Here is a 17,089-nt window from a genome sequence, read left to right on the forward strand (position 1 = left end):
ATTGCGTTAACAAGTGCAAGGTTTAGGGGTTCGATTCCCCGGGAACACATGATAGATAAAAATTGATAGCCTGAATGCACTGTAAGTCGCTTTGGATAAAAGCGTCTGCTAAATGCATAAATTTAATTTAATTTGAGACTTTAGTCTTTGCAACTTTACAGATCTTTATTCACCAAGAGCTTGTAAAACTCCAAAGACAAAGGAAAAATTGAAATCGCATCATATGACCCCTTTAAAATAAAAGACACATGAAAATTACAAAGTACATTTCAGTGTTACCTTACCTTTACCTTAGGGTAAATTCTCCCTGATCTTCAGTTTCAAAGCACAAAAGAAAGTATCATGATTAACATAAGACATTTTTGACATTTCTTCAAAACATCTTTTGTTTTTTTTACTCAGGAAAGAAAATCATACATATTTGCAACAACACAAATGTAAGTAAATGATGAATTTACTGAATTTAAATGATGAATTGTCATTTTTTTGGGTGAACTATCCATACTAGTCAGTTGTATTTCTTATGTGTGACATTTGGATTATTCTCTGGTAATGGCGCCATTTGTGTCTCTGTGACAAACTATTGATATAATCAACATGATATGGATGTTAGTCACATTATTTGATAGATAGTTTTTGATGGGTTTATTAGCAATATTATCATCTTTATTAGTATTTCATTGTTCACCCTTATATATCGGCCTCGTCTAGCTCAGCTTTTAAACTCACTTTTTTTTCTCACTAACCACATTTAAAAGAGCTGTTTCAAAGTATTTGTAATATTTCTGTATATAATAAGCAAATTCCTGCAAATGATCTGTTCTCTTGTGTAAATAATGAACATACCAGCTCTTGCCATTTATCATGCTGCATAGATTTAATCAGTTATTATCACTCATTAATGAGACTTTAAAAAAAAAAAAAAAAAAAAAAAAAAAAAAAGGAATATATATATATATTGTAGGAGATACTTTGATACTGTTTTCACTTTGTAATTGCTAGTAAATTTCATAATTACAAAGAAACATTGAATTAAAAGTTAGTTCACCCAAAAATGAAGATTAGTCTGTGTTTTACTCTCAAGGCATCCTAGCTGTATATCACTTATATATCACTTTCTCTTTTCAGACCAATCCAATCGGAGTTATATTAAAAATCGTCCTGGTTATTCCAAGCATTATCATTGCAGTGAGCGGGTGTTTCTGTTCAACAGTCCAAAACATGGTAAATAAAGCACATGCATCCCTAATAAAACATGCATCACACAGCTCCGGGGCTTGAATAAAAGGCCACCTGTAGCGAATCCATGTGTTTTTGTAAGAAAAACATCCATATTTCAAACATAATAAAAACTACTCTTTACTTCATCTAACTGTGGTATGTGAAAGTCGTTCTGGCGAATGGCATAGGATGTCGGCGTTGTGTGATTAGTGACAAACGCCGGTCATGAATTATAAGTACAAACCGAAGATTTGTAAAGAAAAATGTTGGAGAATTTTGATATAAGCCAAGAGGAAACTGGTTTTCCTATGCTTAATTAAGGAAATCTTACTTCCTTTGCTCCTCTAAACAAACGTTTGAGACTAGCATATCTCAGAGGCGCGCGTGCGACACATACGTTCTACATCATCCGCCGGAATGCTTATTACGTTTGATATATGGATATTTTTCTTACAAAAACACATGGATTTGCTACAGGAGGCCTTTATTCAAGCCCTGGAGCCATGTGAGGCACATTTTATTAGGGATGCGTGCGCTTTATTTAACGCGTTTTGGACTGTTGAACAGAAACACCCACCCACTGCAATGATTACGCTTGGAATAGTCAGGACAGTTTTTAATGTAACTCCGATATGATTCATCTGAAAGAAGAAAGTCATATACATCTAGGATACCTCAAGGTTGAGTAATACACAGGCTAATTTTCATTTTAGGTGAACTAAACCTTTAAGCATGATATTTTGAAGTAGAAAGTGTTCTCTTGTAAAACACACTCTTATAATCTTTTTTTCCAACAAGTTTCTCTACATCAACATCTTTGAATTGCATGAATTGCAATAAACAACATGAATAGCTTTTTTTCAAAATAAATTAATTCATGTTTTCTATCCATGTAACACATTCTCAGCTCTTATCTAATCTCAGTTCATTTACAGAATGAAAGAACTCTATTATTCTAAGAAACGATCCATAAGACCTGTTTCAAACATCTCCGTCTTTAATTTGCATATTTTATACTGATATCATAGGTCAAAATGGCTGACAGTACAAAAATTGGACCTTCTTTCAAATTCTATGTGAAAGCATTTTCAGAAAGAACAGAGCACCTACCCTTCAGATCTTGTGAAGGTCACACATTGCACTGAGTAATATATTATTTACACTGAATCCTCTCGTGTATTTGAGCCCAGATCCCCTCATCTTTACACACACACACACACACACACACACACACACACACACACACACACACACACACACACACACACACACACACACACACACACACACACATACATATCTCTGTACTGAGCAGAGATTCATGAAGAAAAGATTTAAAGGCCCAGCACACTGAAATAATGCCATCTGTGGAGCTGAAAAGAAGGGAAGAGCTTGAAAAACACTGAACACAAATGAACCAGGGCCATATACTTGTATGTTCTTCCCTGCAAAAGTGTGTCTTGCAATAGTTAAAGCTCTTGTAGATGTGGCCCAAAGCTCTCAATCGACCAAAACACCTGTCTTGCAACTGCTGGGCCCAAGGACATAATGCAGTATTGGAACTAGATTGCTGCTGCTGATGATGTACCATCCAGACATGATAACATAAAATATAATCTCACTTCCACTCTAACAAGCAGATGATAACCAATGTAATCCTATGAACTCAATTGGTAGGATGTCACCCAAAAATGGGTCACAGGTTTCTGATACAGTTGTAGGTACCATGAAAAATGTTTATGCTTTTTAGGTTTTTGAATGAATCATAAAAACTGTCAGTCAATCAATAGAAATGTGACGTCAGTAATTTAGCTTTAGCTTTTTAAGTGGTTTGAGTGGTCAGCCTGTCTGCTTACTGAAACTGAACACACTGCTCCTGCCATGGTCCTTTTAACAGGCAATGATGACAAGTCAAATGCTTATCATTAGTGCAGTAACTGATGGATATGATGCTTTCAGCAGCTATTAGGAGTGGCGTGACTTCCTTTGAGCAAGCTGGTGTTGGATTACATTTCTCTTCATTAGTGAAACAATCATGACTAGTCAACTGTATCAAAGTTGTTTTTGGCCTTATTGTCACAAATTTCATTTGTTCTCAAGATAATTATGACCAAACACATAAGATTGCATTAAAAATAACACACGGTCCTATATTTATTTATTTATTATGCCATTTTTAAGTCATTAATACCATGAGAAAATCTTCAAAACTGTAATACAATGGTAATTTGCATTTTGATATCTCACCATGTGCTGCATGGTAGAATATCAAAATGCAAATGCACATTTACGAATCTCAGCCTATGTACTAGGCCACCATTTACCTACTGTTTTAAGAATATTGTGTATTTGAACATGCTTCATTGACACTTATTGCATACTATATAATAGTAAATTGTGCATATTTCGATGTGGGGAATGTCTTTTTTTCAATTACCGAAGTACACCTTTTTTTTTTAAGAAATTATTTTGGTATTAAAAAGAAACCAATAAAACCATCTGTTTATTGCTCTTTTTGAAAGAGACTAGTCTATTAACTCCTGTCTCAGAGCACTATTGTCTTTAAAGAAGAATGCAAACTGGATCTAACCAGCACAGAAAGAGAAGTGGGTGGCCCAGGTGCACAACAGCAAGAGCAGGAGTACATCAGAACTGTTCATTCGAGAAACAGATGCTTCTGGTGCTCAGCTGCATCTTCGTTGTGTGAAGGAAAGACTCTAGAAAGCATGTGGTCTGTAAGTGTCACTACTGCACACAGAGGATTCTTTGATGAGCAGAATGTTTGAAGAACAACATTTATTTAAATAGAAATAGTCATTTGTAACATTATACATCTTATATTATTGTCTCATCATACTGTATATTTTCAAGTCACCCCAGTGGGAAAGTGATGGTGAAAAGACATCAAATTGACATCCAAATTGATGTAAAAAAAAAAAAAAAAAAAAAAAAAACAGCTCAAAAATGTGACATTGATTTGATGTTAATTGAATCAAACATATTGGCCTACATATACATTAAACCAATTTCAGTGTGGGATTAACTTCCTATTTTCACCCAATTACCACTGGAAGAAATTGCCGTCCATACTGAATTTAAAATGATGTTACAGCATCCTGATCATGTCTTGACTAATATTTGACGTCAAGTGGATATCAAGGTGCCAGCTGAGATTGCTTCCTTGGTGAATGAAAGTAAAACAATATCTTTCAACAACAAAACATTTCATAGTACTCTCAAAATTTTGAATGATAATATATTGTGTGTATTTTAAAGAATGATTTAGATTTTATTATTATTATTTTTTTTAAATAAATATCTTTAATAAGGTGTCCCTATTGTCATCACTGTCTGATATCCACAAAAGCATTTAAAAACTGATAATAATGATGCCAACCTTAGCCCTGAATGTCCTTTTTCCATATTTCATCTGCTATGAGTTCAGTACGGCTAAACAATCTCTGGTCAGGCAATTTGTTTGGTGAAGTTGCCATTTTCATGGTTGACTGGGATTTTAAGAATCATTTTCTCTAACTTTTAAAAGGGTTAGCAACTCCAGAAATGCAAAACAACTGCATTTAATAGGCCTGTGTAATATTCAAAATACAGTTTCCTTTCAGTCGGTCACTTTCGTCATCATGTCGGTGACCGAAGAATTAGGAATCTCGCTAGAGAGACCAATCTACTTCAAGTGTAAACTAAATAAGCCAATGAACATTAGTATGCGATGATTGCTTCCAGCTGCCGCTGATCGCAATGTGAGTATAAATAGGCAGTAGATGCACCACATATTCAGCTTTTTGCTTCGGAGCCAAGCATTTTATCTTTCTGCTCCTACCAAGAACTTTGTTTGTTGACAAGTCAGTGTGCTCAAAGGAGCTTCTTTGTGCGGGTGGTACAGCGCTACAGCGGGTTGGTCTACCTTCGTTGAGTGGATGCAAACTACAGGCTGCACTACCCCCAGTAGTGCTGTGGCATTCATTTCCCCTGTGTGCTTCAGCACAACAAAAAGAGCACTCCTAAAAGAGCATTTATGCAGTCGTTACCTGGCGGCTGGTGGTGGTCATGAGCGCTGCCTCACATGCCTGGGCATTAAGCATGCTGAAGTGGCAGACTAGGCTCCATTTCCTCAAAAGGGGTGGAGTTCCAGTGCCACTGCCGCAATCTAGTTCTCTTCCTGGCAGAAGTCAGTGGAGGGCTACTTTGGGCAGTAGCTCGGGTGGTTTGATGATCACAGTGGCGGCAACTCCTCTGAGGAACCAACCTCCCAGGGACCGCCACTCCTCTAGCACTCTCCACTCCAGTGCCATTCTTCCCAGAGGGGCATGAGGAGGCAGAGGGGCCTCCTCCCTCACCACACTCAATAGTGAAGTAGCCAAAGGGTATACGGAGATCCCCCGGTGGAGCGGTTAGTAGCGATGCAGTTGTGTCCTGGTACCACCTCCACCTGGCGGGGCAGATGGTCCCTTCCCTCCCGAGCCTGTAAGCTCTCATCTGGTCTGACAAATGCAAGAGGCCCTGAGACGGGCGACCCAGAGATGGAGGGAGCTGCTCTTTGAGAGATGGTGAACGCACCACTCTCTCCCATGGAGGAGGGCTGGGTGGAGAATCTTATCAAATGTTACACAAACACACAAAAAAATAGCAAAATGGTCCCCACTGACTTCTCGGCCGATGGTCCCCAAATACTCAAAAAAAGAGAAAATTCCTCTATCTCTGGGTCCCAAGAGGGCACAGAGAGTTGTGGACGGTCCGAGCCGGGTCCCTGCGTTCCACCTTGCTGCCCCACTGCGGGTATGTTGGTGGTTCTACTGGTCCTGCTTGAACGGTCTCTGGAAGCCTGGCTAGCGCTGCCCAGGCCATCTTGCTGGTGCCTTCGGACCATCAGACTTGGCTATGCGATTTAGTTTGCTTGGCTTCCCTCCAAGTTCAGGGGCATACACTCCACATCCGTGAAGGCGGCCAATGCTCCTGTCTTGCGTGCGGAGATCGCAGTCCTATCGGTGAAGGATGCGATAGAGCTGGTCTATGAAGAGGGGGTTTTCCAGCCCCTACTTCATTGTACCCAAGAAAGGTGGTGGGTTATGACTGACTCGACGATTAGCTTATACTAGCACAATCTTGGGATCAGTTGTGCGAACACAGGGATTTTCGGGTCAACTGGGAAAAGAGCAAACTCTCTCCGACACAGAGAATCTATTTTCTTGGTATGGAGTTGGATTCGGTTGAACAGACAGCAGGCCTCACAAATGAACGAGCTCAGTCAGTGTTGAGCTGCTTGAATTCATTCAAATATAGGCTGACGGTCCCACTGAAACAATTTCATAAGCTCCTGGGGCATGGGGCAGCTGCTGCAGCAGTCACACCACTGGGGCTGCTTCATTTGAGACCACTTCAGCGCTGGCTCCATGGCTGAGTCCCGAGGTGGACGTGGCAGCGCGGCACTCACCGGGTCCAAGTCACACAAGCCTGCAGCCAAACCTTCAACCCGTGGTCAGATCTCACATTTCTTGGGGCAGGAGTGCCCCTAGAACAGGTTTCAAGGCATGCTGTGGTATACACAAATGCCTCCACCATCGGCTGGGTACAATGGGCAAGCAGTCTCGGGGGTGTGGACGGACCCCCAACTGCAGTGGCATATCAATTGCCTGGAGTTGTTTGCAGTGCGTCTTACCTTGAACCGTCCCAGAGGATGTTTACAAGGCAAGCAAGTACTGGTCCGTACGGACAACACTGTGACAGTTGTGTACATCAACCAATAAGATGGTCTGCTCTCCCATCGTATGTCACAACTCGCCTGCCACCTCCTCCTCCAGAGTCAGAAGCATCTGAGGTAGCTTTGTCAAGCTGTCATGAGCTGCGCTCCCCGGAGAGTGGCGACTCCATCCCCGGATGGTCCAGCTGATTTGGAGACAATTCAGAGTCACTCAGGTAGACCTGTTTGCCTCTCCAGAAACCTCTCACTGACAGCTGTTCTACTCCCTGACCAAGGGAACACTCGGCATGGATGCACTTTGGGGCCTATGCAAATATGTGTTTTCCCCCAGTGAGCCTTCTCGCACAGACACTGTGGAAAGTCAGGGAGGATGAGGAGCAGGTCCTGCTGGTGGCGCTCTATTGGCCCATTTGGACCTGGTTCCCAGAACTGATGCTCTCTGTGACAGCCCCTCTCTGGCAGATTCCTCTGAGGAAGGATCTACTGACTTAGTGACGGGGCACCCTGTGGCACTCGCATCCAGACCTCTGGAAACTTTATGTCTGTCCCTGGACGGGATGCGGAGGTTCTAGGTGGCTTACCCCAAGAGGTAGTTGACACCACCACTTCGGCACAAGCACCATCTACAAGACACGTTTACGCCTTGAAGTGGAACATGTTCGTCGAGTAGTGTTTCTCTCATCAAGAGGACCCCCGAAGATGTCCGATCAGAGTTGTGCTCTCCTACTTGCAGCAAGGGTTGGAGCGAAGGCTGTCTCCCTCCACCCTTAAACTTTACGTTGCTGCTATTTCTGCTAACCATGATCCCGTGGAGGGGAGAACTGTGGGGAAGCACGACCTGGTCATCAGTTTCCTTAGAAACTCCATACCCTATTGGGACCTGTCCTTGGTGCTCAAAGCACTACAGAAGGGCCCATTTGTGCCTTTGCCGTCAGTTGAGCTGAAGTTTCTTTTAATGACTACTCTGCTCCTGATTGCATTAGCCTCCATCAAGAGGGTAGGGGACCTGCACACATTTTCGGTCAACAAATCATGCCTAGAGTTTGGGCCAGCTGACTCCCAGGTAATCCTGAGGCCCCAGCCCGGCTATGTGCCCAAGGTTCCTATGACTCCCTTCAGGGATCAGGTAGTGAAACTGCAAGCGCTGCCCCCGTAGGAGGCAGACACAGCCCTTACTTTGCTTTGTCCTGTCCGCACTTTAAGATTGTACGTGGACCGGACAAAAAGCTTCAGGACCTCAGAACAGCTTTTTTATTTCTTATAGAGGCCAGCAGAAGGGTAATGCCATCTCTAAGCAGAGGTGGCCAACTGGATAGTGGATGCCATCACCCTGGCTTATCAAGCAAAAGGTGTGCTCTGCCCGTTCAGGTTGCGAGCTCACTCTACTCGAAGTGTTTCATCCTCCTGGCAGACTGGCAGACATTTGTAGAGCTGCAGGCTGGGTAACCCCCAACATGTTTGCTAAGTTCTATAGCCTTCGTGTTGAACCGGTATCCTCCTGTGTTCTCACATCAAATGGGTAGGAGCACTGAGAGGCCTCGGTTTAGTGTCGGCTTGCTAAAACTGCTCCAGAGTGTCCGTACTGTAGACCCTGTGGAGCTCCTCCATCCCCTCGGCAGCCAGACATGGCGGAATGTCCGGTGCCAGTCCCTCACTCGATGAATCCATGAGAACTGGTAGAGGGCTGGGTTCCATATCTGTAAAGTCTACAGCAGGGGTGCCCAACCCTGCTCCTGGCGATCGACTGTCCTGCAAAGTTCAGCTCCAACCCTAATCAAAACACACCTGAAGCAACTAATTAAGGTCTTCAGGATCACTTAAAAATTAAAGGCAGGTGTGTTTGATTAGGGTTGAAGCTAAACTTTGCAAGACAGTCGATCGCCAGGAGCAGGGTTGGGCACCCCTGGTCTACTGTATAGCCTCAGAGCCCATGTCTCCTGGCAGACTTCTGCCATTTCCCCAGAGGGTTACAATCAAATCTAATTCTTCCATATGCACCTAAACGGTTGTTCATATGTGTAAGTTTTTCCGAAAACCTCCTTTGGGAAGGATGGGGCTTCTACTACATTCCTGTTCCAAGTGGAACAGGTATGTTTTCCCAGTGTTATCCAATCTCACTGATTGGGTAGTGCTACGGCAACAGTGAGTGGCCTTCTTGTTGCGAGCCCCGGCCTACACCAAAAAGGGGCGCAGTTGGCTCACACAGGTCAGCATCCATGGCACTTTGGTAGGGATTCCCAATTCATTGGTCACCAACGTGATGTTGAAAGTGACCGACTGAGAGGGAATCCCTCATTATGTATTGTAACCCTCATTCCCTGAAGGAGGGAATGGAGACATCACATCCCGTCACCACGGCTGCTGTACTACCGCTGAGCTTGGTTTCTAGGGAAAACCTGAATATGCGGTGCCTCTGCTGCCTATTTATACTAGAGCTGCGATCAGTGGCAGCTGGATGCAATCATCGCATGCCAATGTGCATTTGCTCATTTAGTTTAAACTTGAAGTAGATTGGTCTCTCTAGCAAGGTTCCCAATTCGTTGGTCACTGACGTGCGGTCTTCGTTCCCTCCTACAGGGAACGAGGGTTACAATACGTAACCGAGACGCTATTTTGTCATCACAGCAAGCCTGTAGTCTCAGTGTATTCTCATCATGATAGATTTATCAAGTCACACTGTTAACACAATCAAGCTTTGTTTTAGTGTCTGATGGTGTTGAAACAGATTTCTGACAAAATTGGAGGTTGTACAAAAATATAAATACTTCTGAATGTTTAACATGGGGTGTCAAACTAAATTCCTGGAGGGCCGAAGCCCAGCAGAGTCTTGTTCCAACCCTGCTCCAACACACATACCATGTAGCCAAATAAGCCTGAAGGACTTTATTAGTTGGATCAGGTGTGTTTAATTAGGGTTGAATCTAAACACTGCAGGGCTCTGGCCCTCCAGGAATTGAGTTTGACACCCCTGGTTTAACAGATAAAAAATGCAAATTCATTAATCTATAGACATGTATTTCTTGTATTTTAGATTTATATTTTAGTTTTCATTATATGTTGTGTTCTTAGATGTAATTTTTTGTCCTCCATGCATAAAACATTTGTTTGTTTTTAACCATATTTTGATTCTGGAGTGGGACCATTATTAGACAAGTTAAACCGAATGAAAGAAAAAAGTAAAGAAAACTTAACCACTTCAGTTATTTTAGTGAATGCATTGTAGTTCTTGGAGTTGAGTTGGAGGTTTCCAGATGAATATGAGGCCTTGAGTTAGACTGCAAACAGATCTGGAGAGAAAAGTAAATTCTACTGATTTGCTGTAGTGTGAGTGCATTAATAACTGCATGTGATGGTTTTCAGCTGATTGAGGAGAAATCTACACAAACAGAAGAGCTCCTCCTACAGACAGTATTCAGAGCTCCTATCATAAACATTTCAAAAGACATTGCAGTGCCATCTGTTGGTTATGATCATGGATGGGCGTCTAAGTCTGTAACATGGTCACAAAACATTACCTTGACTCCCTGTCCTAGACCCTCTAGATTTTTGGGCATTATGACATTATTTTCCTGACTTTAGCTAATTCTGATATGGTGATACACCAGCATGTTTTACTTATGAGGATTTTTAATACAGTCATTTTACATTATTGTCATCTTGACAAGCATTATGATTTATCATTTTGGTTTTTCCATGTTTAAGGCAAGCATCTAACTTACATCTAGGCTGACATTTGAATGGCAGGCTTGACAACTGAAGACATAAATGGCAAAAACAAATCAAGTGGAACATTAGATATCAGAATACTACTTTGCACTGTGAACGTGTTTTCATCATTCTGCATGTCTGCTGTCATCATTAAAAACGTTTGTCAATTATAGTTTAGAGACTGCGTCATTAGTTTGTCTCTTTATTGTCAATCATCTTCGGGTTTATTTTTCATTATGCATTACTGAATACATTCATATCTGTTAGTACTTCAAGATGTCCAAGAATTACGAAATTATTAGTAAATCCAGTGTCATATTGCTCAATTAAAATATCTTCTCTTTGTTGCATGTCTTACACAAAACAGGCCACACCATCTACAAACAGGTGAATTAGATACCATTCATTCAAGGAGCTGCTGGAGAAAACTGCAGATAGACATTCACGGTTCTTCCACGGTTCTCTCTTTGTGTCACACATGCTCTGCAGCTCATCCGATGTAACTACTGTTATGCAGTCACAAAAAACTCCATCAGTGGAAAAAAAGACAAGAGAACCCAACAGTTTTAATTTTCTAATCAAACCAGATGTGTGCAAACATGACTAAGGACTTTATTTACCAAATCTTTTTCCCCTGTATTATGCACAAATAAAAATGATCTCTTCATGTGTATGTATATATTTATATTTATATATATTTATATGTATATTATAACATATATTATAACATATAATGTCATAACATATATTATAACATTATATAATCCCTTAGTGTGACGAAAATCTCTTGGAATTCATTTTTTTATTTTCAGGTCCCCATGCAGTCCTTAGAAAGCACACCATTCTGAGACGACTGGAAATATGGACTCGTTGTCCTTCCTCCATGTCTTCTGCGATCGTCAGATACACCGCTGTGACAAACAGCTTTGAAAAAAGGCCGATCACACCTCATAGTTTCATCAAAACAAAAGAGTCATGAATAGAGAAAGAAACATCTTCCTGCAGAGCTGACCACACCCCGCCTTTTTAAACCATTTTTTGATAATTTTTCTCTATTTTTATATAATAATAATAATGACTATAGAATTATCCTTGATATAAATTCAAAAGTAGTTCCTCTGTCAATTTAAATAAATAATTTTGGCAATCTTCATAACGGTGGTATTTAAAATAAATGAATGATTACGTAAAAAATCCAACTTAGTCAAAGAGGGCAAGAGAAGAAGGTGAGCCAAAGAAAGAAAGTGTAAAAAAAAAACAGCAGAGAGAGAGAGTGAGATAGATAGATAGATAGATAGATAGATAGATAGATAGACAGAAAGAAAGACAGATGCAAAGAAAACTATCCACTTCTTTAGGAATTCAGAATGTATGTACAGGACTCATCTCTGAATCAGAAAAGCGCTTGTCTTTGCAGCAGGTCCTCACGTGTTTGTGTGTGCAATGTGGTCCGCAGCTGTAGTCCTGTGTTATACAAGTGTGTAGGACTTTGCGTAGGGGTTGTTGCTTTGTTTCAGGTGTCCTCTGGAGTCTAGCAGCGATTCCTGGGAGCTGCTGAGTTTGGCGGCCTGGGCCAGGTCGCCCGGCTCGCGCTGTGGCAGTGTAGAGGCAGTTCCTGGCTGCCACTGTTGTACTGCCTCTCTGCTGGGGGGGCCGGAGGAAGAGAGGGCTGACGAGGGGGTTTCGGAGGGTGTGGGGGCCAGCAAGGCTGGCCGCTTCGCCATTCGGCTCTTCTGTGGGTCCATACAAGTCTGTCCTGTGGCCTCTCGACCTGAAGGGGCTGCTCCCCGGTTCAAAAGGAAGTCCATGCGTAGGTAAGGGGGAAGATGGACCAGTTCACCTGCTACGAGACAGACAGGGTAATGTAAGTGTGAGCACTGCTCAAAGATCAGATTGGCTTTCCACACTGTGGTAAATGACCAAAAAATGGATGGAGAATCCAGTCTTTAAAGGAGAGGTTTGCTTCCAGAGATTTTATTTACCCCCATGTCATCCAAGATGTTCGTGTCTTTCTTTCTTCAGTTGCAAAGAAATTAAGGTTTATGAGGAAAACATTCCAGGATTTTTCTCCATACAGTGGGCTTCAATGGTGGCCAGTGATTTGAAGGCTTCAAAGGGCTGTACATGATCCCAGCAGAGGAATATGGGTCTTATCTAGTGCAACGATTTTTTTTTTAATTTTCTTAAAAAAAAAAAAAAAAAAAAAAAGTATACACTTTTTACCAAAAATACTTGGCTAACATTAGCTCTGTGATGTGCAGGCGTGTCTTTATTAGGGGATGTTGGAAAGGTCAAGTGTGACGTAGGCGGAAGTACCGACCCAGTGTTTACAAAGCGAACATGCCCTGTACAAAAAAGGTAAAACAATGACGTCGGACGATTTTAAAATTGGAGGAGAAAATGAGATGGCGTTTTTAACCGAAGTACACAGACGAAGAACTAACCGTGTGTGACCTTTCTGACAAGATTACGCAATGTGTGAAGACACGCAAATGCATCGCAGAGCTAGAGCAAGCCGAGCATTTGTGGTTAAAAAGTATATAAATATAAATGTAAGAAAATACCTTATTCCTCGGCTGGGATCATGTAGAGCTCTTTGAAGCTGCACTGAAACTGCAATTTGGACCTTCAAATCGTTGGCTACCACTGAAGTCCACTATATGGAAAAACATCCTGGAATGTTTTCCTCAAAAAACTTAATTTCTTTGCGACTGAAGAAAGAAGGACATAAACATCTAGGATGACACGGGGGTGAGTAAATTATCAGGATTTTTTTTTTATTCTGAAAGTGACCTAGTGAAAGTAAACCTTTAAAGAAATATTCTGGGTTCAAGATCTATCAACAGCAAAGGACAGGACAGGAGAGTTTTCGGATAGGATAAGGTAGGGTAGGGTAGAACAGGTCAAGTTTAGGATATGACAGAACAGAATAGAGTAGGTTAAAGGGTAGGATAAAATATGTTTAGAAATAGATTTGTTTTATGGTAGGATAGGGTATGTAAGGAAAGTGTAGGTTAGCTTCAGGGTAGCATAGGGACAGGACAAGACAGATTTACTATTGGGTAGAGTAGGATAGATTTAGAATAGGATATAGGGCATAAGGATTTGCTTTAGGGCAGTACAAAGTAAGATAGAATATGCTAGGAGGGGTTAGGTTAGGTTTAGTCCAGGAAAGGTTAGGTTAAAGGTAGAATATTACAGGTAGATAGTACAAGGTAGAACAAGACAGGACAGGGTAGGTTTAGGGAAGGTCTAGGTTGGGATAGAATAGGTTTGTTTTAAGGTAGTACAGGGCAATATCTTAGGAGAGTTAAGTGTGAGAATTTTGTTAGGGTTCTGTTATGGTAGGGTAGGGATATGATGGGATAGGATAGTTTGGGTAAGGATAGGGCAAGATAGGACTGGTTTGGGACAGGTTTTCACTACAGCAAACAAGGGAAAAAAAAGAGATTTTAAAGGAATGTTCTAGGTTCAAATTAAGTTTCTGGGTTTTCCTAAGGTCTATTGATACAATACAGCAGGTCAGGACAGCACAAGACATGGACAGTGTAGTCTTAGGATTCGACAGAATAGGTTTTGGGTGGGATAGGATAAGATGCTTGTACTCAATTGATCTCCTCTGGAAATTGAATTCAGGGGAAACTGAGAATCAATAAAGCATTTTTTAAATTCTATCCTAAAATTCTATCCTAAAATGTAAGATACATCACTAAACTACATCTCAAACTCTCACAGAGTATTTACCAATTTTATTCCTATCCTATTAGGAAATCTTGTTTATTTCCTTACCATTCTGACCTATAACTAAAAGTGTCTACTCTACTGAAGAAAATGTTTACATTGCAATTGGCGACAAAACATCATACATTCAATTAAGCAAAAATTAGATTTTTAAAAATTATGAATGTATCTCTTTTAAAATCAACTGCCGTGACTGCTGAATTAAATAATTCAACTAATTGTTCATGAGCTCTGTTTCAAAACCTAGTGAGATGCCTCACTGCCTATACTTGGATTGTGCATACATACAAATTGTTGTAATATACTAATCATCTAGTTGTCCAAACAAAGATAAAGATAGTCAGATATACCTCAAACATAAAAAACATTGCTTGATCAGACAAGAATGAATGTAACCTCACTTTCTCTCTCATTGGATTTGTTTGTTTTCATGTATCTCTAAGTATCTGGGTGATTAAATGAGTGGAATACAGTATTATATAAACTCTTTCCAATAAGGCCAGTGCTTGAAGTTCATATCACATTCAACAGCTCCACTGTGATAGTAAACTGCTGTTTTGTAAAGACAGATGATACCTCCTCAGCACAGGATGCAGATTGACTCTATTTGCCCAGGTGCTCTCACTAACCAAAGGCTGGGGGCATAATGCCTAGATACATTCACAATGAGACAGTAACACTAAACTCTAACCAGTAACTCAAGAACCGAACCGTCTGGGGCCAAAATAGGCCCTGGGTGGCCCAGACGCAGGACACATTAAGCCCATTGATGGTTAAAGAACATGGCAGTGTGTTTGGACAACAGCCTTCAAGCCTGTACCCATCAACACAGGAACTGATAGCACACTGCAAGAGTGACAGCTGACTGGTGAACGGGTAAACTGAGGAACGTGTGGAAAACACATAAGAAAGCCGAATCGCACACATACACTACCGGTCAAAAAGTTGGAAATGTTGTTTTTTTTTTTGGCTTTTTAGTTTGATAGGATAGACATGAAGCAAAGTGGAAGAGAGAGTTTGGGAAGGGATCAGGACACAGCCAGATCATTTCCATAATGACCTGGGCAATCTACTTAGAGCAGTGCAAAATAATGCCTGCTTTAACACGTTTTTTTTTTTTTTTTTTTGGCCGTTAATAATGGTGCAAATACCAGTAATTTGATGAGAGTAAACATTAGTAAATCATGTTGCATGATTCATTTTAATATCTCCTCCCATAAATTTGGAGTCTGAAAGGGAAATGCATATGCAATAATGTCAGGCACAAACATAACTGTGTCCATGCCTTTTCAGCGTTAATTCTTCATTGAGCGTCTTTAGTAAATCCTGACATTACTATTTTAACGCCAAAATATGGTTTGCGCTGGCACAAGCTGTTCATAAATCTGGCCCCTAATGTTTTGGAAAATAGCTCACCAAGGCTCATTTATTTGATGTAAAATACAGCAAAAACTGTAATATTCAGGGGTGCACATAAGTGGTCTGCAGGTCCACATGTGTGACCAAAATAAAAAAATGCGCTATATAAATAAGTTCTGACAGCGCATTTGCATACCGACATGGTTGACAGCTGTTAATACACAATTACCATTTTAGCTGTACTATATAAGATTTCTTTTCAATCTGAAAGCATAAATCTAGGCTATCCCATGTTTGAAAATGATGTTTTTTTTTGTTTTGTTTTTTAGATGCTTTTATCCAAAGCGACTTACAACTGGGGAATACATAAAGCAATTCTTCTTAAATAGGCAAACAAAGAAAGTAGTAGTAAATATAAGCATTTTATTTTTAAGTTTTTTTGTAAAATAATTGTATTTGTATTTAATACTAGGCCTACCTTTTATTTTTAATAATATTATCACACATTATTATTTAGTTTATTATTTTATTTAAAAAACGAACTAAATAAGGTGCAATAATATTATAACTATTATTAATTAATTTTTTATAGTTATATTTAATGGGTCATGCTATATTCTCTGTGAGGACAAAACCAAATCTCCAGGTTCTCTTATGAGAACCAGGATGAAAAAATTATGTGCACCCCTGATAATATAGCAAAATATTTTTTAAATGTAAAAATTTATATACTTATTTTATATATAAATTTATTCCTGTGATGACAAAGGAATTATTTTTCTTCAGGAATAATTCTAATGTGCCGATTTGGTGCATTTTTTGTTGCTTAATATTTTTGCGGAAACCATGCTACATTTTTTCTACATTCTATGATGAATAGAAAGTTCAAAAGTATACCATTTATTTGAAATAGAAAATGTTTTTACTAGGGGGGGGGGGGGGGGATCGCAAGGTACCTCACGATACAATATGAATGAGATACATGGCTCACGATATGATAATATAATGATACAGTGATTCTGCGATAATCGCTATATTGCAAGACAATTCTAACATGATACATCATGATATCTGTCTAACTATGAAAACAAAATGCCTGTGATAAGGTTAAGTGCAAATTTTCCCTCTTTATTCAAGTCCAAACTGTTAGAAAACAACACAAAAGTTCTGTAAATCAAATTTAACATGCTAAGGAAATTAATCATTTTATTCTTGGACTTATTGAAAGCTTACAGTTTTCTTTGTGTGTAAACCAACACATTTAACTGCTTATACTGTATATAGCCTATATATAAACCTGGTCCATTTTAAAATTTACCTGTAGGGCTTTCTCATACAGGACCT

At 40.2% G+C, this 17,089-nt stretch overlaps 1 protein-coding gene across 2 annotated transcripts in view; it reads right to left on the bottom strand.

Moving 5' to 3' along the window:
• Window positions 1-8,821: 8,821 nt before the first annotated feature.
• dscamb (Down syndrome cell adhesion molecule b) overlaps window positions 8,822-17,089 on the bottom strand; it is a 142,374-nt gene continuing 134,106 nt past the window's right edge. The window contains exon 33 of one of the 2 annotated variants that reach the window (XM_042739094.1): window positions 8,822-12,488. In XM_042739094.1, coding sequence (XP_042595028.1) covers window positions 12,115-12,488 — 374 coding nt within the window. In that variant the 3' untranslated portion in view covers window positions 8,822-12,114. The remainder of the gene's footprint in view (window positions 12,489-17,089) is intronic. The other variant, XM_042739093.1, reaches the window with a different exon arrangement.

Source organism: Cyprinus carpio, chromosome B15 (assembly GCF_018340385.1).
Source record: "Cyprinus carpio isolate SPL01 chromosome B15, ASM1834038v1, whole genome shotgun sequence".
NCBI lineage: Eukaryota > Metazoa > Chordata > Actinopteri > Cypriniformes > Cyprinidae > Cyprinus > Cyprinus carpio.